At 40.5% G+C, this 23,721-nt stretch overlaps 2 protein-coding genes across 3 annotated transcripts; both read left to right on the forward strand.

The window, feature by feature from the left end:
* The first annotated feature begins 6,609 nt into the window (after positions 1-6,609).
* On the forward strand, positions 6,610-10,940 carry wdr45 (WD repeat domain 45). Of its 2 annotated transcripts, none has more exons than XM_031578255.2 (11): positions 6,610-6,628; positions 7,801-7,922; positions 8,081-8,155; positions 8,245-8,349; positions 8,526-8,631; positions 8,828-8,922; positions 9,018-9,097; positions 9,416-9,624; positions 10,002-10,103; positions 10,374-10,519; positions 10,617-10,940. In XM_031578255.2, the coding sequence occupies exons 2-11, from the start codon at positions 7,874-7,876 to the stop codon at positions 10,724-10,726; spliced, it is 1,077 nt and encodes a 358-aa protein (XP_031434115.1). In that variant the 5' UTR covers positions 6,610-6,628; positions 7,801-7,873; the 3' UTR covers positions 10,727-10,940. The 2 variants fall into 2 exon arrangements, with proteins under 2 accessions (XP_031434115.1, XP_012672594.1); XM_012817140.3 differs by lacking the exon at positions 6,610-6,628 and adding an exon at positions 7,368-7,525.
* Positions 10,941-19,577: 8,637 nt separating this feature from the next.
* On the forward strand, positions 19,578-23,440 carry zgc:100918 (Rab7 domain-containing protein). The gene is made up of 6 exons (XM_012816807.3): positions 19,578-19,760; positions 20,412-20,475; positions 20,587-20,713; positions 20,891-21,109; positions 21,278-21,406; positions 21,804-23,440. The coding sequence occupies exons 2-6, from the start codon at positions 20,423-20,425 to the stop codon at positions 21,891-21,893; spliced, it is 618 nt and encodes a 205-aa protein (XP_012672261.1). The 5' UTR covers positions 19,578-19,760; positions 20,412-20,422; the 3' UTR covers positions 21,894-23,440.
* The last annotated feature ends 281 nt before the right edge of the window (positions 23,441-23,721 follow it).

The following is a 23,721-nucleotide window of genomic DNA, read 5'->3' on the forward strand; positions in this document are numbered from 1 at the left end:
GGAGGGTCAAGGTTTCACCACACTTCTCCCTTTGTTGTCATTGCTCAGACGTCTTCTCTGCTAAACTCACTCATGCCTGATTTATGAGATAAATTGCGCAAATTTGACATGAAAGAGATATTTGAGGGAAACAATCAGTTTTGCGACTGCCAGTAACCATGCTTTTAGTAAAACACAACTTATGCCAGGCACCAGTGGGATTTTAAAAAGCTCTGGCCAATAGGAGACCCTATACTAAGGCATGTTTAAGAAAGTGTATATGACCTTGTGGATTTCCATGCTGCCTTAAAAGGAACATACAAATAATTATTTTACCCTCTCTTAACAATGAAACTCAAATTTGAGAGTTGTGATGTTTCTGACCATATCTCTATATACCTGAAATGTGTATATACCAATATAAGTTGTCCTTGGATACGTACTTGCATAAGACTTACTAGTTTAAAATGGTGAAAGCCCTCATGGTAACCTCCCGGTTTGGTGTTTCACAAACTCTAACAGATGGAGGCGGCAGCAGTGCCATCAGGACAGATCACAACTGCTGTGAGTCTGGTCTGACACCGTTAGTCTTCGGCGCTGGGAACAATAAAGGGCACTCAGGTTGACTGCATTGGGCATGCATGAGCAGCGCAGTGTGGCAGCTGGAGTGTCATATGAAGTTCCACCCAGCAGATATTGATCATGACTCTGCAAAGTAAACAGCAGAGGCACAAAAAGCCAAAACATATTTACGACAGACTCATTCACGCAAAGTGTATGACTCTGCATGAGGGGTTATTGAGCAGCTGCTCAGAGAGCTGCTTATTATAACGGCAAACGGAGACGCACAGAACACCAGTACACAGTAGCTGTCTTGGGCACAGACAGAGTATTCAGTTAGTCACCAGGCAGCATTCATAAAGCTAGGCCCTCAGGGACTTACCTGTCAACCCATGCAGCCCACACAACAGCTATTTTCCCTAATCCGTTGTTATTTTCTGCACTCTCGTTAACAACCATTTCTGCTACTCAGAGCAGCTTTATTAATGAACCATCAACCATAAGTCCTACTTACAATCTGTAGACAGAAAGTTTGAAAAGTCACATATTTAAATTCAAACATCTTTGTTTTTTTGCATAATGTTAATCTATTAGTCTGTTTCACTTTGATGGCTTTCTTCATTCTGCAGACCACAACAAATTAAAATGACCTTCACTGCATTAATAAATGTTTCCAATTAGTTGTCAACTCTGGTGAAATTGTGCTCATTTTCTTTGGCTCGCGCAAATTGATATGAATTCATTAAAAAGCAAGTGCAACTTTAGTTTGTCATGCACCATCAATTTTAACTGTCCTTTAATAGGTCAAACCTAACACACAAACTCGTTTTAATTAAGTCAATGCACCTTCAAGAACACTCTCCCATACAGATAATTTGAATGTCCCAAAAATAACTGCTAGGTGATAAACAACATCTAGAGAGGGGTGGCCACTGTGGCTCAGCTCTGGTGAGGAGTACCATGTGCCACTGGCCAGAGCTGCCAAAGGGGATGATAGGCAGCTTCACTGTTCTCATTCATGCACTAGGCTCCCATTTGGTCATGAGGGCTCACGTAACACTGTGGGGATGATACACCAAAGGTGAACAGGGTCAGGTCTCACCAGCAGTAAGTGCATGTGGTCCTGTCAGACCTCCATTGGAAAACAACAGCCAGTGGTCACAAGAGGGGAGCCAAGATGAGGTCCATGTCCCAGTGGTGTAATCGTGACTCCCGCTGGTCAGTAATGGAAGCCTGTGACCTCCCCTGACCAGTAGGAGATTGTGCACTGTAGGGTGCAGTCAAACACACAGGCACACGGTAACGACTATCTGATTGAAAAAGGATGATGAAACGAATTTTTCTTTCGTCACAAATGTTTTTCAAAACAATATCTGTTCACCTCTCTTGAGCTCTGAAAACATCCTGTGAATAACGGCAACAGTAAGAGAGACAGACTACTCATGGCTCCTCATAAGACAGTTTAGTCCAAGTGTTCTTGCTGATGCTGAGAGGAATGGTGATGGAACCTGCCTTATGATTTGTGTATCCATCTCAAATATGGGGCTATGACTTCACCAGAATGTAAGTTTTCAAGCAAGTCGGTGGGTATAAGAACAACATGATCATCATCTGTTTACGGGGATGTGCCGTTGACACAATATTAAAAGCTGAGTTTCACAGACTCTGGATGAAGTTACGGTTTTATGCAGCTCTACATATTCTGCAGAGACACAACTTCTCAAAGTAGCAAAGTGAGGGAAAAGTAAAAAAAAAAAAAAAGTCAAAGCAGGGAAGACAGGGTGGGGATGGCAAGGGAGCCAGGGCCCATGGATACGGGCTCAATACACAGAATACTGCCTGAGACTAAGTACACATTGAGATTGTAACTCCAAGTAATAAATCAGTACCATGATTTCACCCAAAGGATGGAAATGACAGTGTCACATGATGCAAACTGTGATGCTTGTTTCATTTTCTCCCACAAACCCACACTGCAGAATAACAGAGCATTACAAAGCTTCTCATGATGTCCTGCTCAACTTTATGAAATTAGAGATGGCAGAGACTTGAAAAAGACAGAGCAAAAATATCAGCATGACCAAACACTCGGCAGGCATGAGGCACAGAATAATGCAATATGGGAGACAATTGAGATTCAGAGAGATAAAGCATGCTTGCATGGCTTCTGGGCAAAGTCAATGCCTGTCTACTTCAGCATTACCAGCTTATTTTACATAGTGTAGGACTTGTATTACAAAGTAGAAATATGCACGTACGTTTTGACATCTCATTTCTTTTTATATTATTAACCGTCTTTGTGAGACAGTTGCTGTAGTCTTTAAGATTTTTCTTTTAATTTGGTAAGTCTTTAATGAAATAAGCAGTGATGAAATCAGTGATAGCAGTGGAAGCAAAGAATGAAAATGAGAGGGACAGAGAGGCCAGGTTTTACAGACAGTGTACTCAGAAAGTAAATCTACTTGAGTTTAGAGCACACAGGAGGGCCGTCGAGGCAGTCGTCCTGTTGAGGATGAAGTCAAACTGATTTGCATTGCACTCAATCCCAGTGGTGGTAATTAAGAGGGTTACACAGTTAATGTTTTAAAATGCATCTTAATTGATAAAATGTGGGAGTGAGAGTGAATAATTTGACTTGCTAAATGTGCATACACAGTATAGGGTTGCGAAGGTTAGTCTGGACATGTTATGACTGAGAACTTGATCAAATATAAATGTGGGTTTATTTTGTCTGTGAGACACTGCTCTGACAGTATTGGTGATTCACAAACAATAGAGCCTCAAGTCTTCATGTATGGCTTTTGGTTTGGACAGGCACATTATAAGAAGAACACACAATGACTTCTTTGTGAGTCACTCATTCGGAAACAAAAGATGACAAATGCATTGTGTTTGATGAACTGTAAAAAAACAGTGCCTTCCTTCTCTGATCTCTGAATATACAGTGTCCGTTCCTTCTGTCAACTTGCCAACAGGGACGGAATGTTAGGGGGGATAAGGGGAAGTTTAAGCTGATGAAGGCTGTATGGTTGGGTAAACTTGGGTTATCACAGGCTGCAGTTTTTTCCAGGAATTTGAGTGCCCATATTACAGAGCGTAAGGAAACAGCAGCCTGACATTATCAGGACAGAAGGCTTTTCTCTGCACTCAGTCGGAAGCGGGACCTGTCAGGGAGGAAGCCACTTGAAGAGGAAGAAGAGGACTAATGGAGATAAATTGGATCATTTGTTGCAGGGAAAACTGATTTAGTCTTTTTCATTTATATTGAACAAGACAGATGTTTGTCTTTTTTCAGATATGTGTTCTACTAAGTATCAATCACAACTTGACATCTATGTGTTTTTCGCTTGCCAGACTCCATATTTCATATATCTATTTGTGTTTTTGTAAAAATGGCCCTGGGAATTAGTTGCTGTCCCTTAATTGTAGAATATGAATTCAAATTCAGTTCTTCTTGTGCAATAATTATGGTAAAATGTATTATTTTGTACTTTGGCATTGATTACCTTGAGATAGATGCTTAACCCCACAGTGCCACCTGCAGGATGAAAAACTAAAAACAAAGCCTTACTTGAGAACCTCTGAAATTTATATTTTCAAGAACAAGAAGATCACTAGCCTATTGTCACTGCTCAAATTACGGATATACCTTTTTTTGCCCTAATGTAAATGGTATTGGTAGAGATGTGTAAGATACTTTTCCCGATGAGTTAACATGCTAAATAGAGACTGAACATCGTAAAGAAAGAAAGACAGAGTAGACTCTACTTCTTGAGGAAGCTTAGGTCATTTAATCTTTGCAGCAAGATGTTGCATATCTTTTAACAGTCTGTGGTGGCAAGAGCAATTGTCTTTGCAGCTATCTGTAGGGGCAGCTGCATTAAAGCCAGTGACATTAAGAAGTTGAACAGACTGATTAAGATGGCTGCCTCTGTGTTAGGGACTTCCCTGGAGTCTTTGGAGCTGGTCGCAGAAAGAAGGATGTTACACAAACTGCTTAACATAATGGCCAATACTTCACATCCCCTCCATAGCAAACTGGTCGGACAACCGAGTGTCTACAGTCGGAGGATCCTTCAGCCTTGCTGTAGGAAGTAATTCCTGTTACAAGAAATAATTCCTGCCAACAGCAATCAACCTGTATAATAACTACCCTCTGTGCTGAGAGAGAAGGCCCCTCCTCTGAGTGACAGGGTGCAACGTCCACAATATTTTCCAATTCTATTATTTTTTAATCTAGCATAGTAGTTATATATAGTAGTATAGTATATATAGTATCTTACCTACGCACAATGAGGTAGGTAAGAGAAACATAATATATATTACTGTTGCTACTGCAACAATTTTCCTTTGGGATCAATAAAGTACTATCTATCTATCTATCTATCCATCTACAGTCTACAGTGATATGCCTCTACAGTGACATATCTCTGTAACAACTAAGCAGAATTCTAAACACTCTGGAGCATTTTACAGAAAAAGGATTTTGATCAATCTGTTCTTTATACCTCCCCTTGTAACTTCAACTACCCACTCTCAACACTGTGTTCATTTTTGTGTTTGTGGGGTTGCTAGATGATGTTACTGTTTCAATTGTGTTTCATTAGCTTTAAAGCAGCTGTAAAAAAAAAAAAAAAAGGATGCCCTGTTTACTTAAACTGAACACTGTGTTTGTGAGGCACTCTGAAATGTGATCCAGTGGAAGAATGGGCACTTGTACCAAGTCTGACCCATTTCAGCTTCATGAGCCTCATATGACTGGGGCAACCAGAAGATTTGCTGTAAGGCAGACAGATGTAATCAGCATTTAACAGCCATACTAAAGACTGAACCTGGCAAAAGCATACAAACAGCATACACACCTAACGTCATCCGAGACTTTTAACAACTGTGAAGCTCTACTGAAAAAAGAGCTCAGACATTCTTCTATTACATGATATCTGTTTTTGTTGTTGTTGTTGTTGTAAGTGCAAGTAGCTGTGCACATTGTTATATGGAGCAACCTGTTGAACTAAATACTATGTCAATAGTCCATATCATGACAGACAATATAATATCAGGTTGCTCTGATTTCCTTCAGTAACAGTTGTCCCTGCTACTTCATTTATTTTGTTGTACCAGGGACATCAAGTACCTCAACCAATAGTTGTAAAGCTTGAGCCTGTGATGTCATTCACATGCGGGGACAGATGCATTCCAATCTAAACTGCCACAATCCTGTCAGGCTTTTCTCTGGGATTGAACCCGAGATGCTGGATGTGGGGAACCAGCGCTTAGCCCAGTGTGCTAATGAGAGTACCCAGTTGCAGGATGTTGAAAAGGATGGTTTATTGCAAAACAGTGGTAATCCAAAACACAGGAAAGCAGTGGAAAATCCAAAAACACAGAAGATCAGGTGTAGGCAAAAGGCCAAAAACTAAAGAGGTACAAAATGTAGCTTTCAGGCGGACCTGAATACAGAGCTACCTGAGGCGGCTTGAGAACCGCGATGCGACACGTACCTTAACCACACACTTGTCTCCCTGGGAGAAGACCAAGCCCAAAAAGTGCGTGAGAGCGCTAGCTGTGTGGTTAGGCACTGCGTGTCTTTGCACAAAGACTAAGTGCTTGAGAGCCCTGCTGACTAAAGTGCGTGAGCGCACTACCAACAACAGTCTAGGAACAAAAACAATCTAACGACCCAATGAGGGCCACAGAGATTAGCCAGGAATTTATACCCTAGCTAATAGAGGGAAGTGACAATCACAAGAACACGACAGGTGAGAGCACACAATGGGGAACAGGTGAGAACACAAATCACAATGGGGAACAGGTGAGAACACAAATCACAATGGGGAACAGGTGAGGGCACACAAAGACAACAAAGGCACATGTGGACACAAATGAGTTCATGATGTCCCTTTGGCCACCAGAGGCCGCCAATGTGCCAAACGGTTGCCCAAAGTCGTGACATATCCACTGGACCTTCAAGCTCTAAACTGGGGTTGGGTTGGTAGTCCAACTTTCTTGACCAACTTCACAAGGCTTTCAGTATGAGGTACTGGCCCTAGGCCCGAGAATTGGCCTCACCCTTTCATGAAGGGATAAGGTGAGTGGATCAGTGCTGCTGAAAGAAAGTGGGGCTCATATGACAGAGCATAACAAGTGTTTCAGGTAGAGAGATGATACAGTCAGGGTTTTACACTGGAGGGGATTTTTGATCAAAAGGCTTATGACCTTTTTCTTTTTCTTAATTTTTTTGCCTGGAAAAAAAAATGTCTCCATGCCAAAAGAGAACATTGTGGTGGGGACATCTAAACCACGCCAGAAGATGCAATGTCATGACTTTCAGGCAGGCAGTGAAATCATGATTGAGGCCTCTTGTGAAACCAGTCGTGAAGGCACAGTGGAGCACGTTTACTTTTTTGTTAAGAAAGGTACTTTTTTTAAAACCATATTTAGAATTATTTTATTTTTGTGTTTACGTTTATTTTCCGCTTTACATCATTTTATTGTTCTTTAGAAAGAGGAGAAAAGACTCTAAAGACCTTCATTCAATGTGAGTTTGAATTGTGTTCGCATTGGTATGAGCTTTGAGCCTGAGCTAGTTAGACAGCAGTGAAATAAACGGTAAATCATAGGTCACGTATAAATCAACGGTAAGATTGGTCTGGGTGAACCACGTTAATCACAATGGAAATATTTTAAAATTTTGTTTTAATTATTATTCTTTTATTAAATCTCCGTTACAGCAGATGGCGCAATTATTGCCAGGCTGTTTTCGATTCTCTGCGCCACCACTACAGAGCAAGAAAAATCTGTGACGTAAACGGACATGTGCAATCACCAATCTACGTCATTTTTTTAGGAAAACAAAAACAACAGCAGTGAGTGCAGTAGATACAGAATAGCAGATTTTACGTCCATACTGTGTTTTAATAGCTATTGTTTTAGCAACTGTTTTCATGTGAAAAATGAAGCAGACGTTTCTGGCGTCCTCTTATCGGTGAGAGCCACAAGAATGTTTTCGAAACAATGTAGAACGTAGTGAAAATGATCCGCCTAGGCTACTGTTTTTCAACTAGAAAACTAGCAAGCTAGCAAGCTACTTTTAGTAGACTACTAATGTACTAACATCTAACACAACTTTAGCATATTTTTAAGCAATGCATTTAAAGATATTGTATCGTGTCGGAAATAACGAATTGACCAGTTAAATGTGAATGAGGTGTACTCACTTATGAACAACTTACAACGTTCTGTCGACGGTCTATATTACAGCAACAGCTAAATTTGAAGCTTGTACGCAGTCCCAGAACTTTTTGCTGGTAGCAGCTGCCATCAAGAAATAAAGATGTCCCAGCAAAGAGGAGTGAACAGTCTTCAGTTTAATCAAGATCAGAGTGAGTAATGTCGATGCTGTAGCTGTGTTGTGTTGTGTTTGGAGGGGAAGTTAGTGTTAAAATGCTTTTGTCTAACTGTGAAAGTGTAAATGTTTTATTTGTATTCATGGTCAGATTGTCCCATCCATAAGACTCTGATCTGTTCAAATTGGGCTTAGGTTGTTTCTGTTGTGCAATGGAGACTGGTGTTCGCATTTACAATGTGGAGCCCCTTATGGAAAAAGGACATCTTGGTAAGAGAGAAAATGTCATCATGTTTATTGTATTGTTTTTTCCCCCTTATACATTCAGTTCTAATGTTTTTTTTTGTAATGGATTTCAGATCACGAACAGGTTGGAAGCGTGGCTCTTTGCTCCATGCTTCATCGCTCAAACTTACTGGCTGTTGTTGGAGGAGGTGTCAACCCTAAATTTTCAGAGATCTCAGGTTTACAGCTTTAGCATCTTTTCATTTGTTGCACAAGTATCCATAGCATGCTTCTGGAAAGTTAACTCATGACTATGTTATCAAGTTATAGACCTGGGCTGTATCTTATAATGGATGCCATGAACTTCCATCATGTGTGATGCCCTTGTTTACATTATACATGTACATTACATTAGTGTTGATCTGGGACGACGCACGGGATTCAAGAGATTCCAAGGACAAGTTGGTTTTGGAATTCACTTTCACAAAGCCTGTGCTAGCTGTCCGCATGAGACATGACAAGTAAGTCATAGGTTAGTTTTCCTTTGAAAACCAATTCCACCACTGAATGCACAAATGCGTTCTGCTTATGATATTAAAAAAATATGCTTTTCAGACCAGAAGCAATTTGAAATGTCAGACCAGTTATTTGATTATAACAAGAAAACCTGTACCTTTGTTGATATTGGTCATTATTTGTCTTCTCTGCTTATTACAGGATCATCATTGTCTTGAAAAACAAAATCTATGTGTACAGTTTCCCTGACAACCCTGTGAAGTTGTTTGAATTTGACACCAGAGATAATCCAAAAGGTGCCCAGAATAACCCAAAATAACATTATATTGTATTTTGTCTGGAAATAGTATGTTCCTTTTGTGATGGGCTCCCTTTTTAAATTCACTTTCAGGTTTGTGTGACCTATGCCCTAGCCTTGAAAAGCAGTTGCTGGTTTTCCCTGGACACAAGTGTGGAAGTTTACAGCTAGTGGTAATTTAATTTAATCTAATTTAATTTAATTTAATTTAATTTAATTTAATTTAATTTAATTTAATTTAATTTAATCTGATGTTATAACATAATGTGTATTATACAATAAGCAATTTACAATTTGCTTATAATGATTTAAAAGTTTATATACCGAAGTATATCATAATTCAGTTCTGTTGCATTATATCTAGTAGTAGTAGGCATGGGATTTACTGTGGGTCTGGTATTATAAATAATTTTTAAGAGAAGTTATATGTTTGCTGTTGAAAATGGCATCAGTCATTAGAGCTGAAATACTCTCAATACTGTCATACGCAGGATCTATCCAATACCAAACCAGGAACATCCTCTGCACCTTTTACCATCAATGCCCACCAGAGTGAGATTGCCTGCTTGGCACTTAATCAGCCTGGCAGCGTGGCTGCGTCTGCCTCCCGTAAGGGCACTCTGATCCGCCTCTTCGACACCACCACCCGGGACAAGCTAGTAGAACTACGAAGAGGGACAGACCCTGCCACACTCTATTGGTACAGTCTGTCTTCACCCTGCCACACTCTATTGGTACAGTCTGTCTTCACCCTGCCACACTCTATTGGTACAGTCTGTCTTCACATGGCCGTATCTGTCTATTGGTACAGTCTGTCTTCACATGGCCGTATCTGTCTATTGGTACAGTCTGTCTTCACATGGCCATATCTGTCTATGTCCTTCATTCTCCTGATGGAATCCCTATTTTACTCTTGACACATGGGTAGAGTTTGGAGATATATTTGAAACATAAATAACATAACATGAAAAAAATTGTTAAATTCAGAATGATTGTGAGGGGACAAGCCATGGTATATTTAAGGATTATTTAGCTATCTATATAGTTCACCATTCTAACCTATGTTTCTTTCCACAGCATCAACTTCAGTCATGATTCTTCGTTCCTCTGTGCCTCCAGTGACAAGGGAACTGTGCACATTTTTGCTCTTAAAGACACAAAACTCAACCGCCGGTCTGCGTAAGGCATCATTTGTCATAATCTCATTATTACTTGTTAGTGAAAATAGCTGTGTGAGATCTAATTATTCTTGAAATGGAACTGAAGACTGAACATCCTGTCAAGGCTTTCCATTTAGTTCATTATATTTTTTATTGTTATATGTTGTCCCTCATGGCACCTACAGGATCAGCGCTCCAAAATGTGTTGTATGCAAAGCTATCCATGACAATAAAGGCTTTCTATTCTATTCTATTTGCACATTAGTAATCTGCCTGTTCTGCCCTTTAGGCTTGCGCGTGTGGGTAAGGTTGGCCCTGTGATTGGTCAGTATGTTGACAGCCAGTGGTCTCTAGCCAGCTTCACTGTGCCAGCTGAATGTGCCTGCATCTGTGCTTTTGGGAAGAACACGTCCAAGAATGTGAACTCTGTGATTGGTGAGTTTCTAGACGTATTTCTCTTCATTCCCAGAAGACATCTGTGCTGTGAGGTTTAATCTCTCATTTAATTCTTCTCGTTTCTTTTCTGATGTAGCGATATGTGTCGATGGGACATTCCACAAGTATGTCTTCACCCCGGATGGAAACTGTAATCGGGAAGCTTTTGATGTTTACCTTGACATCTGTGATGACGATGACTTCTGAAATGTAAAACTTGTTTGAATTGATGTAAATGATGACAATGACTGCTTCATGGAACAGTTTTATCAGTGCAAACAAACATTATATTTACAAAGCTGCAAAATTTGAAGCGATGCCTGGAAAAAAGAAGGTTTTGTATGTGTTATGTGTCGATATATGTTTGTAAACACATGTATATAGCCACAGACTGGATATCAAATAAAAGTGCTTAAAACAATGTCTTTGGTCATTGAAAGTGAAAGTGATAACTTTTTTATTATTATTTGGTTTTGGTTTGATATAGAACTGTGTTACACACACTACACATTTACATTTAGTGTTAGTAGACGCTTTTATCCAAAGAGACGTACAAGGAAGAGAAAAATCAAGCTACGAGCAATAGTGACCTAGTGTAACAATTAATACTATTTTACATAAGAAATAGAAAGAGTGCAGGAATGTAACTACTGTAGGTGCAAGTTAAGTACTAGTAGTGCAAGTTAAGAAGGGAGGTGCTCTCTGAAGAGTTGGATATTGGAACACATATTCTAGATTGTCTAGACAGCTGGAAATTAATACATTTAAACATACTCCCCATTATATATTATATACTGTATATATTTACATTTTATATGGGTGCTGTTAAGCAGAAGGAAACCAGAGTTTTGCCATAGATTTTTTTAAGCCATCTCATTTTCTTATGGACCTTCCGTCTAATCGTTGCCTCTACGTCGTCGGTGAGTTGAGGAGAGTGAGTGAGTGAGTGGAGCCAGACTCATTGGTATGGAAGTATGCGAGAGGCCGTTTAGGGAAGAAATTACTGAAACACTTGAAAGCCGGATGTCTGTTCATTGTAAAAGGAAGGCAGAGGCTACATCTAGCCTAGTATCTCAGCACACAAAATGTGTCAACTGTTACTTTTAATTTGTTTTATAACATCACCAACCATTAAGTATTATTGCAAATACTGACTATGTTGTTGATTTTTTTTCATACACTTCCTATGCTGTCTTGAAGGAATTTAATTTTAACTAACTTGGGGCCCATGCAAGAACTCTACTCACAAATATTATCCGTCAAAGTGGAGGCGCGGAGGCAAGAGAGTGTACAATTTTACTGGAGTCCTTACATCAGCACCTAATTGTTATTCTGCAACAATTTGATGGCACACTCTGCAACAATTTGATGGCTCACTGTGCTCTCTGTAGTCTCCAAGCCAAGCTCTTGCTTTGCAGTAGTGGGGGGGGGGAGAAGGGGAAGCTTTCTGATCGGGGTTTCCCTGAACATTCCTCAGAACTGCAGGGTGTTGGTTGGTGAGCTGTCTGTCTGCAGTGCCACAGCTGTGCCAATGAAGACAAGGTCATTAAGTAGACTCCCCCAAATTTGGCCACAAATGGTGCAGGTTACCCATCCCCCAGCCTGTGCTCAGACAGACAGACAGACAGACAGACCCCCTGGCGGTGGACCCTAGCTGGCTGGAACATACTGAGCTTTCCACCTTTTTGCTCTGTGCTTGCGTGTAAACAATCATAGACAGAGACGCAACGGTTAGCAAGAGAGATAGCAGCGCAGACTGCTGTGGGAAGATGTAGTTGTGAGCACTTCAAACACAATTAGTCTTAGAACCAGATACTGCCAACATTTTCTGCAATAAGAGAAGCCTGTGACTGACAGTGCTGGGTGAGGCTGAGGTGCCAGAGGCCTCAGGTCGGGCTCCCAGCTGGTCTCGGCCCTCAGCGCTCCTGAGGTGCAGTCACCTCAGAGCCCGTGTCCGACACACAGGGCCTTCCACAGGCTCAGAGATCTTTTCAAAAAAGATACGATTCTGCACTGGCTCTGGCAAAGTCACTCATTGTGCACTATTTTCTTAGGATAGAATGGATATTTGAATATTTTGTCTTTGTCAAACAAACAAGAAGCTTTGAAGAGAAATGGACCATGTTATTTTTTTGGAAATATTTGATCAGCGATGTTTACTTCCCTCTGGGTTGCTGTTACTCTTCTGGTATGATTTGCATGCATTGGGAAACGGGCTGGTGTGTGCATGGTTTCTTTCAGCGTGTCTCACTCGAGGCTTTTCCTGAGTAACACTGTGGAGTGTTTTTTTTGTGGATTCCAATGTTTTGCGCCTTTAGTAGGACTAAGTTGTTGACGTCTCATTCCTTGTTTATTTTGTTGCTCTTGTGCTTTTTGCTGTCCTCTTCATACCCAGGCTCACGAGCCACGCTGCTGTGGGTTTCTGTGCAATCAATCATAACCTGAATGACTTTTTGTTTTGTTTGTTTTTTGCATTTGCCAGCTAACGTCAGTGCCACATGTTAGTTTTTTTAAATTATTATTATTATCCTGTCAATCGTGCCAGTAAAGCTCCTCTTCTCCTGTCCTCCCACAGTTCAGGCCCTGCAAAGGAAGGTTGTGTTGAGGCCTTGAGTAAAGTCTTATTCAGGAGAGGAGTGATTATTGAAAGCTTGTGTTTTATTTATTAAATTTTTTTCTCTGTACGTGCTCACGTGCCAGAAACGAGATGTGAAGATGTGAGGTGCTGAGTCTCATATAGAAGCTCTTCCTAGGAGGCATGTCTTCTTTTTTCTTTTCTTTTTCTTCTTCTTCTTTGTGTTCATCTTTCTTTCTTACTTCAAAGCCTTTTCAGCTTGCTCTCATGGATTCATTGCTGTTGTTAATCAGAATGTTCTATCAAGCCCATCAATATGGAATCCCAAAAACCAACACATGTCACTGAAAAATCAAGTGAGGATATATGTAAGTATATATTTGTGGTAAAGATTCATATAATTCTCATACGATTTTCATGACTTGATTTTTTGTATGTGACACTTGGGTGATTTTGTGATTCCTAACAAGAAAGGCGGGTGGTGTGATCTAATCAGTGGTGTAATGTACCTCTAATTGATCTAGTAACAGGTGGAGCTTAAGCTGTTTGTTGTTTAAAGATATACAGTACAATGGCACCAGCTGGATTTTCAGAATACAAAGACCTGTTGTATCTTTCCTGGTCACTTCAGCAGAGTGGGGCATCCCTGGCGTGATGTTTTGTAAACATGTAAAGCTTTTCGAACTGGTTTGATATTGTAGCTGTGTTGTATATTTTTGCAAACATTTTTTATGCTTTTTCATTTCTTTGTATCATCATAAAGTTAAATATTGAATATGTGGATGCTCGCTGTGATCTTTTTTTCTGATTTGCTGACGAACACTTAAACCATAAATATTTACAACTTGGAGATGAATGTGATGACACTTGATAGTTTTGCAGTTGTGACCATGCAAAGATAAGACATTTGTAGTTATCAAGATATTTGCTAATAGGGTTGAGCTGTGGTCAGTTTTGAACCCTATGAGACAATTCTCATTAGATTAATAGCTAATTAATAGCTCATTGCAGATAATGGCATATGAATTAATTAGATTCAAGTTATAATCCTAATAAGAGGCCTTTGACCTGTCTCCAGAGACATTTTAAAGGTTCTGTAATGCTGCCAAGAAATGGTTTTTTCCACAACTCTATGTTATTAGCTGCATTATATGGCTAATCTCTAAATTTCCATCATTAAATTAAATCTTCTAGAAAGATAACTCACATAAAGCCACACACTCAATTCAATTCATTTTTATTTATATAGGGCCAAAACAATAAAATTGTCTCAAGGCGCTTTACAGAGCCTAGAGCCTGGACCCCCTTAGAGCAAGCACAATGGCAACAGGGGCAAGAAAAAACTCCCTTTTAATCAGGAAGGAACCTTAAGCAGAACCACGGCACCATCTGCTTGAGGTCGGCCGGGAGGAGATAGGAAGGGGGGATGGGGAGGGTTGTGTGGCAGAAGGGGAAGGGAAACAACAAGTGGTAGATGTACACAGCATGCATTTCGTGGATGTACATAATATATACAGTGGGGAAAATAAGTATTTGAACCCCTGCCGATTTCGCAAGTTTGGCCACTTGCAAAGAAATGTGTGATCTGTAATTGTAATAGTAGGTGTATTTTAACAGTGAGAAACAAAAAAATCCAGAAAACTGCATTTTATAACATTTATGACTTAATTTGCATTTGATGCAGAAAATAAGTATTTGAACCCCTAGCAAAACATGACTTAGTACTTGGTGGAATAACCCTTGTTGGCAAGCACAGACGTCAGACTTTTCTTGTAGTTGGTCACCAGGTTTACAGACATCTCAGGAGGGATTTTGGTCCACTCCTCTTTGCAGATCCTCTCCAAATCCTTAAGGTTGCGTTTTCAATGGGAGGGAATGAGGGAATGAGGTTCAAGCCCAATATTCCACGTTACATGGCCCCATCCATAGTCCCCTCGATGCAGTGGAGTCGTCCTGTACCCTTGGCAGGAAACAGCCCCAAAACATAATGTTTCCACCTCCATGCTTGACGGTGGGGATGGTGTTCTTGGGGTCATATTCAGCATTCTTCCCCCTCCAAACGCGGCAAGTCGAGTTGATGCCAAAGAGCTTGATTTTGGTCTCATCTGACCACATCCTGTCTCCCAATCCTCCTTAGAATCATTCAAGTGTTCATTGGCAAACTTCAGACGGCCCTGTACATGTGCTTCCTTGAGCAGGGGGACCTTGCGAGTGCTGCAGTACTTCAAACCATTACGGCGTAGTGTGTTGCCAGTGGTTTTCTTTGTGACTGTGGTCCCAGCTGCTTTGAAATCATTCACAAGCTCCCCCTGTGTAGTTCTGGGGTTATTCTGCACCTTTCGGATGATCACCGATACCGCACGAGGGGATATCTTGCATGGAGCCCCAGACCTAGAGCAATTGACAGTTGTTTGGTGTTGCTTCCATTTACGAATAATCGCACCAATAGTTGTCTGCTTCTCACCAAGCTGCTTGCCGATGGTTTTGTAACCCATTCCAGCCTTGTGCAGGTCTACAATCCTATCTCTGATGTCCTTGGTCAACTCTTTGGTCTTGCCCATGGTGGTGAGGTTGAAGGTGTGAAGTATGATTCTTTGGACAGGTTTCTTTTACACACGTCACCAGTTGAGATCAGGTGTACCTTGTTAGGCCTAATGAGGAATAATCTGTGTGCTTCTTGGGCACATAACTGGTCATTGGGAGCCAGAATCCTTGCTGTTTGCTTGGGGGTTCAAATACTTATTTTCTGCATGAAATACAAATAAAGTCATAAATGTTATAAAATGCAGTTTTCTGGATTTGTTTGTTGATATTCTATTTCTCACTGTTAAAATACACCTACCATTACAATTATAGATCACACATTTCTTTGCAAGTGGCCAAACTTGCGAAATCGGCAGTGGTTCAAATACTTATTTTCCCCACTGTATATACATATAAACCTCATATGATATATACATGATACATACAAAAACAGCTTAGTGGGTATACAGTGTGCTCATAGGGTTACTGTTACAGGGGTAAGGAAAGTAGGAACAGAAAAACATGTCGTCGGTGGCAATAATATATATTGCATATAAATGCTAGCATAGGGTATGGGCTAAGGCAGTACGGTGGTGATGGGTGCATGTGGGCCGAGGGTTTCTTCAGGTAGATCGGGTGGAGAGACTACTCAGCGTCCCATAGCGAAGATGGTCTAGACTAGGAGAGGAAGAAAGACAGAGTGAGTGGGTAGAGTTTGGCTGTCCATATGCGTAGATGAGGAGAAGTGGTGGTGAGGAGCAATGTTTCTACATCCATCAGCAATTGGATCATGCTATAAGGGAAAGAAAAACATTTTGTTTTAGTAGACATGACCTCTGAAAAACACTGAAGAATGCCCTTTATAGTAGTGCCTGCCCCACTTGACTTTTATTGTTTTGTGGGTGGTTTGGTAAGCTGCTGACTGGAGGTAGGCTGCTATAAAGGATATAAAATTGCCCACTTTTGAACTTTGCATCTCCATCACAGTCAACAGTTCTGTGTAGATTTGTGTGTGTTGTTTTGCTTCCTCATCATGACTACTCCCTATTTCATGATGGAGTTTAGTAAATCAGTGCTTGTATTAAAGATGTTATTAGAACCTCTTGACGTGTGGACAAAATTACTATTGCCCTGTTTTTGTCAAATAATGACTACATACTTTAATCACATCACAACATGGTGTATGGACAACATCTGAGGAATTTGTTAGCCTTATGATTGAGAACAATATAAATGTTTTGACTCTTTGAGCTATACAATTATGATTTACTAAAAGGCCAACAAACTGCAAATGCCAACAAAGTGGGTTTGACCATTAGTAAGAAAAAAACAAAGACAATGCAACTTTCAAATAGAGCACAACCTATACGCCTTGGAAATGAGTGTATCGAAGAAGTTAACCAGTTTTTGTATCAAGGTAGCATAATGAGTAAAGACAACGCCACGGAAAACCTCATCACAAGTAGACTCCAGAAGGCAATATCAGCGTTTGTGCAACTTAACAAAGTATAGAAAGCAAATAACATCAAGGAGAAAACCAAAGTTAAGATCTTCAACAGCAATGTATTATCTGTGCTATTGTACAGATCAGAATGTTGGAGGATTACTAAAGAAGACAGTCATAGACAGGGGCGGACTGGCCATCGGGGATACCGGGGGAATCCCCGGTGGGCCGACGAGGTTGGGATGGTCCAAAATACCGGCCCACAGTCATAACCAACCGGCCCTCCCTCTTACATCGTCAGCACCTTCGACTATTTCCCATACTACTCGGAATACGTATTATTTCCTCTATTACCTATAATTTTCAAATCACTGACTGACTTTTATACTCCTCCTTGCGATATGTATTCACACTCATGGTGCCTATTTTTCGAAAATGTTCTGAAGTGTCTTCTGAAATGTGTTCTTAAGGACTTCAGAAATTCAACGAAAGAAACGATCTCCACCTTATTACAGAACACCTGAAAATGGGTTCTTACACAGCCGAAGTGTTCTCAGCTGTGCGGATTGAGGATAAGGATTCTTAAATTAAACGCACCTGGATTTGCATACACGCCCCGCCAGCGCACGCAACCGTAGTGACGTGTGCCGTCAGCCCTTCTAACACGGAGCGGCCCGTGGGGCATCTGGTAGTTTTGAGGAATTGCATTTAAGAAAACTCTGGGCCATTTACGACTGTTATTTCGCGTGACAGTGACAGTGATACAAGGTAAGTTGTGGCGTTGACTTGGCCAGTGTTAGCTTGCTTTTCACAGATGAGGTAACGTTCACTACCAACTAGCCTAGCTAACGTTAGGTAGATAAATGTCCATCATTGAGACCGTCATGATCTGATAAAATAAGCAAGCTGGCGCTGTTGTCATCATCGAGATGATCTACTTTCACATGTTAGCCGTAGTCACTTGTTTACAATCGATGAGCAAGCTATCCATGGTGGTAGTTGTAAAGAGGGCAATCTTATAATTTCTAATAACTTATGTAAAATAAGTTAACCAGCTAGCTTGTTATGCTAAAATCACCGTGTTACACACAACACTAACATTATAAACAATGTTAATATGTTATCTAGATTAGATAGTGAGGTCATAATAACACATGAGTATACTGATATTGTTTTTTATTATCATGTGACTATAATGCACCCGGGCCAGCAGAGTTAGTTTAGGTTCTGTTACTTAACTTATTGTTTTGTTATGCACCTTCAACACCCCTACACACACACAATCACACACCCAGCATGCAACACTACTGATACCACTGATGTTCACACCCCATCGTATGTTCTATTCTGTTAATTTCTACAATATAGTTCATACTAATTCTACCCTCTGATTCCAGTTTCTTTATTGTGTGGATATTCATTCCTTAATGTTCTGTAGTTATACGTATAACCATCTGATACTAGCCCAAAGTTAAGCCTATTCATCTAGCAAAATATACCTACCTTGGAGGGTTACAATAGCCAGTATCATTTTATTCCATGTGTCCACCCAGGCAAATTGGTGGATCCAAATGTTATTAAAAAAAAAACATATATGATGTCATTTCTTTGTAATCATCCAAAATAATGTTAAGTGTATGGGTATTTTTCCATATAGGCCACTGACTGGTCTATACGTGCGATGCATTGAATGGGCAACGCGCCGTGTATTGAGTGGGCAGCGCGCCGTGTACTGAGTGGGCCGCGCGCCGTGTATTGAGTGGGCCGGTCTGACAGTAACTCCCGGGCCACATTTTTCCCCCAGTCCGCCCCTGGTCATAGAGTCTCTGTGTTTCTCATGCCTGAGAAAAATGTCTAAGATCTACTGGCGCGTACGAATAGCCAACCAATCATTATTAGAAAGAACAAAGCAAGATGCCATACTAACAACGATCAAGAGGAGAAGATGAAAATGGTTTGGACATGTCTTAAGGAGACATTTGAATAACATCACTAGAATATCAGCAAGGTGGACTCCCGACAGCGTCAAGAGATGAAGGGGACGGCCTAAGGAAACATGGAGAAGGACTATATTGAAAGAAGCAAAATAATTAGGGAAGTCCATGGAAGAGATAGATCTACTAGCAAAGGATAGGGATATGTGGAAGACCATAGTGTTGGCCCTACACGCCTCATAGGCGTACTTTTACATAAGAAATAGAAAGAGTGCAGGAATGTAACTACTGTAAGTACAAGTTAAGTACTAGTAGAAGTTAGGAAGGGAGGTGCTCTCTGAAGAGTTGGATATTCAACACATATTCTAGATTGTCTAGACAGCAGGAAATTAATACATTTAAACATACTCCACATTATATATTATATATATATATATATATTTACCTTTTATATGGGTGCTGTTAAGCAGAAGGAAACACCAGAGTTTTGCCATAGATTTTTTAAGCCATCTCATTTTCTTGTGGACCTTCCGTCTATGGGAGGGCCCTTACGATGCAACGTCAAAGCCCCGTGACTTCACAGCCATATTGAGACAAGCACAACAAAAGCGGATGTTCCTGGCTCGCAGTTTTTATTTCAGCAACGTTTTAAACTATTTCTTTACATCCACGTTGTGTCTTAGGCAGACAATCAAGTGATAGAGTTGGTCGGCTGTACTCTTACAACGGAGTTATCATCGGAGAGGTGCAATCTTTGAACAAAAGGTATTTATTCAAAACTCAAGACAAGTTTGTTAGAAATATATTGTCAGCTAGCTAATGCAGCAACTGGTCAGTTATAACGTTAGGTAATCTGGAGTATACAACCCACTTTATCACGGGTGAATTCAGAACGTCTATGACGATACTTTAATTTGATGTGGCAACGTTGTGTATATCTAATTGCTCAGCCAAGGTTATTGTTAACAATAGTACACTGATGAAACCATTGGATTGGTGGTAATTTTTTCGGCTAGCGCCGAGTTAGCTTGTTAGCTAGCCAATAAGCTAAGCATCGCTAATTGGACAGGTAGCTAGGTAAACATGTTTTTTTTTCAAATATTTTTGCTCGGGCTATATCGCTGGAAACCGCCAATATACATTTCTTTCATATATTATGTGTAATAACCTCTTTTGATTTTATGAGGAAGCGTGATATTGACTGTTACCAAACGTCAGCTAAAGCACTTGAGAAATGTTTCTTCACGAACTAGTGTGAATTTAGCTATAATTAGCTGCTATAGTCTTAGCCCTGCTACAGTTAGGAACGAAGGCTAACTTTTTGTGTTGTATTTAAAGTTTACTAATAGTACCTTTCGATAAGGTGCAAGGAAAGCACTGCTATAGTGAAATGGAATTATATTTCTCTTATCCTAGTTGGGTCCGTCATGGCCTCGAGAAAGAAGGTGCTCTTGAAAGTGATAATCCTCGGAGACTCGGGGTGAGTGGATTGATGTTGCTGGGCCTGATGTTTCTTATTTAATTGGCTAAAAGGTAGCCGTTCTGTTGCTACTGCTGTAATGTTGTCTATACAAATATGTATGGTTTACAGGGTTGGAAAAACATCACTGATGAACCAGTATGTTAATAAGAAGTTTAGCAACCAGTACAAAGCCACCATTGGTGCAGATTTCCTCACCAAGGAAGTAATGGTGGATGACAGGCTTGTCACTATGCAGGTTTGTTTTTTTATTTTGTAAGCATCTTTATAAGTCAAGTTACACTTTTTAAATGGTTTGTCAAAAATGAATACAAAAATATACACTTATTTTAGATTTATACAGATTTCGGTTGCATAAGTCTTGATTTTGATAATTTGCTTTGATCTCATTTTATCTCCTGATTTTATGAGCCAGATCTGGGACACAGCCGGACAAGAACGATTTCAGTCACTGGGTGTGGCGTTTTATCGTGGGGCTGATTGCTGTGTATTGGTCTACGATGTCACTGCACCCAACACGTTCAAAACCCTTGACAGCTGGCGGGACGAGTTCCTTATCCAAGCCAGCCCGCGAGATCCAGAGAACTTCCCCTTTGTGGTACTTGGCAACAAGATTGACCTAGAGAATCGGCAGGTCTGTGTCTCCCCTGTGACTACAACAAAATGCTATGCACATTTTTTTTTCACATTTGTCTCATTTATCTCAATCCTGTCATTGAAAACATCTAAAACAGGACTTCATTAAGACACCATTTCCACCTGCAATGAGAATGTAGTAGTTCTCATACGTGTATTCCTGCAGGTGACAACAAAGCGAGCGCAGGCATGGTGTCAGAGCAAGAACAGTATCCCGTACTTTGAGACCAGTGCCAAAGAGGCTATCAATGTCGAACAAGCTTTCCAGACCATCGCCCGAAATGCCCTTAAACAGGTACAGTTATTATCACCCTTGAGTGATGTTGGTTGCAACAAAAAAGTACCTGGTTTAACAGGTTTGGTTCCTCGCGCTTGAGTTGGCAGTGTTAAATAGTGGCTTGCATATGTGTGGACAGTTCTCTTTTTAACTTGGAAATATCAGTGTAACTTCACCCCCAGCTCTGACCCTAACTCCACCCACTGCATCATTTTGAAGAATGTTAACAAGTGGGCAAGGTGTGGGGCTTGGGCATGAAGTGCTGTGAAAGAGTCTCAGTAAATGAAAATGAGACTCACACTCATTGATGCGTTTCATCACAGTTCAGTCATGTCATTTAGTTTACAGCTCAAAAAACACATTTAAGTGTGCTGTACCTTTTATAACTCCCACGCTGTATTTTTCACCTTTACAGGAAACACAGGTAGAGACGTACGATTTCCCAGACCAGATCAAACTGAGAGATGACAGACCCACCTCCTCCAGCGAAGGCTGCAGCTGCTGAGAAGGGATAGGGACGGATGAGAGGACCGGGCGGATGGCAAGAACACTGGGGGGGAGGGGGGAGAGGCCAGTGCATGGGTGGATTCCCCTCACCAATACTCCCATATGCAAAACATTCAAATTTAAAAACATAAAAGATTGCATATTTTCTTAACTCCCCTACCTATGTAAAGATCACATAGGACAGAAACCAGTTGCACAGCATCACTTTTATTATACTACTCTAGATAAACATGTTTCTATTAAATATACATCATATGTGATAGTCATTATATTATTGTCAGTATTGTTTTGTTTTTTTCTTTCTCCCCATCTCATGACATCAGTGCTTAAGGTATGGGTAGGCAGTCTTCAGCAGTCATTTGCCTGTCTGCTTGCCTCTGTGTGCCTTCCATCTTCTGAGGTAGCACTAGGCAGGTGTTACTTTGCCTTATTATGTTCTTATTTCTTGTTTGCCAAATGTGTTTTGTCACCCATACAAACTCAAACCCTCTTCCATCAACACTGCCCTTCCAGAAAGAAATAGTTTCAACAGCACTGTTTAATTGCAGACAAGCATATTGCTTTCATATAAGACACATGCACAGTTGCCATTTCAGGTACAAATAAGCATCTTAAATGTGGGGGAAATGCTTGTGGAAAAGAAACTCTAAATAAATACTCCACATAGCTCTGTTTCTTTGAGCTGGTTTGCTACCTGACTGTGCATAACAGAGCTGATGTGTGGGGGTTGTTTGAATGGTTTTTAGGGGCCTTTGACCCGACAGTGGCCTAGTGAGAACTTGGTTCCTAGATTGGGATAACCTATTTGGCATCAGGTTGGGTGGTGTGGGGGGGAATCTATCTGTTCAGTCTAAACTCCAATCAATTAGGCTTGAAACTGTGGAACAGTATATCATGGGGTTTATTTAGAATTAAGTCTTTACAATCTATGGCTGGCCCCCTTAAATGAATGTCTTTTTCTGAATCCATAGCAGCCATATTATCGTATGGAAGAACACTGAAATCTTTAAAATTATATTCCTTGACCGACTTCTGTCCATTTGTTTTTAACGGAACGCCTTTGTATTTTTACATCTAACATGTAAGAATACACAATGTTCTCAGGAGCACTCACCTTAAGACCAAATGCTTCAGATGTTGATCTTCTAATTCCCCTCAGTGTTTTACCACCTGTCTTGTTGTTTGGTGTGGTGCATCGTCACCACAGAGTCGACATGTTATTTAGTATGTCCACTTTGACTGGATTTTAAAGGCCTGGGTGAAGTCAGTACTCTGACAAACACTTTGATAGAAATCCCCAGTCTGTAAACTTTCTGTTTTGATTTAGCCTTTTGTTACATCCTGTCAACCGGTCATATAAATATATACAGATAATAGCAAAATTAAGATAACCTTGACTCACATCAATGCCTATTACAGAAAAACTTTGTGTGTGTGTACATGTGCACATCTTTGGGGTCACCTACATGAAAATAAGATCCATCATGTTTAATCAACTGTCATTTTCTCAACCAAGCAGCAAAAATAAATGTTTCCATAAGGACAGTGTGTCATGGTGGTCTCATTTCCCCCTTTGATGCTGCTAGACTCACACTAACTTTAGTCAGAGCTACTTTAAGCACATGAAAAATGTGTACGGTCAATCTCTTGTTCTGTTAGTAACCAGCCATCAACCTATTCATTCCTTCAGACAACTATGAACACAGCAATCTAACATCTTGTGATTGATTGCACTATATCAATAAGCCACACTTTCCTCACACAAACATCGGCCATACAAACACTGTAAATTAAATGAAAGGGTTCTAAGGAAACACCATCCCCTT

Source organism: Clupea harengus, chromosome 12, assembly GCF_900700415.2.
Source record: "Clupea harengus chromosome 12, Ch_v2.0.2, whole genome shotgun sequence".
In the NCBI taxonomy this organism is placed as follows: domain Eukaryota; kingdom Metazoa; phylum Chordata; class Actinopteri; order Clupeiformes; family Clupeidae; genus Clupea; species Clupea harengus.

Bases quoted from the DNA above. Each gene is read 5' to 3' on its own strand.
- wdr45 (XM_031578255.2), top strand. From the start codon at position 7,874: ATGTCCCAGCAAAGAGGAGTGAACAGTCTTCAGTTTAATCAAGATCAG. The intron at 8,632-8,827 runs GTAAGTCATAGG...TGCTTATTACAG, and splicing joins GTCCGCATGAGACATGACAA to GATCATCATTGTCTTGAAAA. The intron at 9,098-9,415 runs GTAATTTAATTT...TGTCATACGCAG, and splicing joins GTGGAAGTTTACAGCTAGTG to GATCTATCCAATACCAAACC.
- zgc:100918 (XM_012816807.3), top strand. From the start codon at position 20,423: ATGGCCTCGAGAAAGAAGGTGCTCTTGAAAGTGATAATCCTCGGAGAC. The intron at 21,110-21,277 runs GTCTGTGTCTCC...GTATTCCTGCAG, and splicing joins TTGACCTAGAGAATCGGCAG to GTGACAACAAAGCGAGCGCA. The intron at 21,407-21,803 runs GTACAGTTATTA...TCACCTTTACAG, and splicing joins CCCGAAATGCCCTTAAACAG to GAAACACAGGTAGAGACGTA.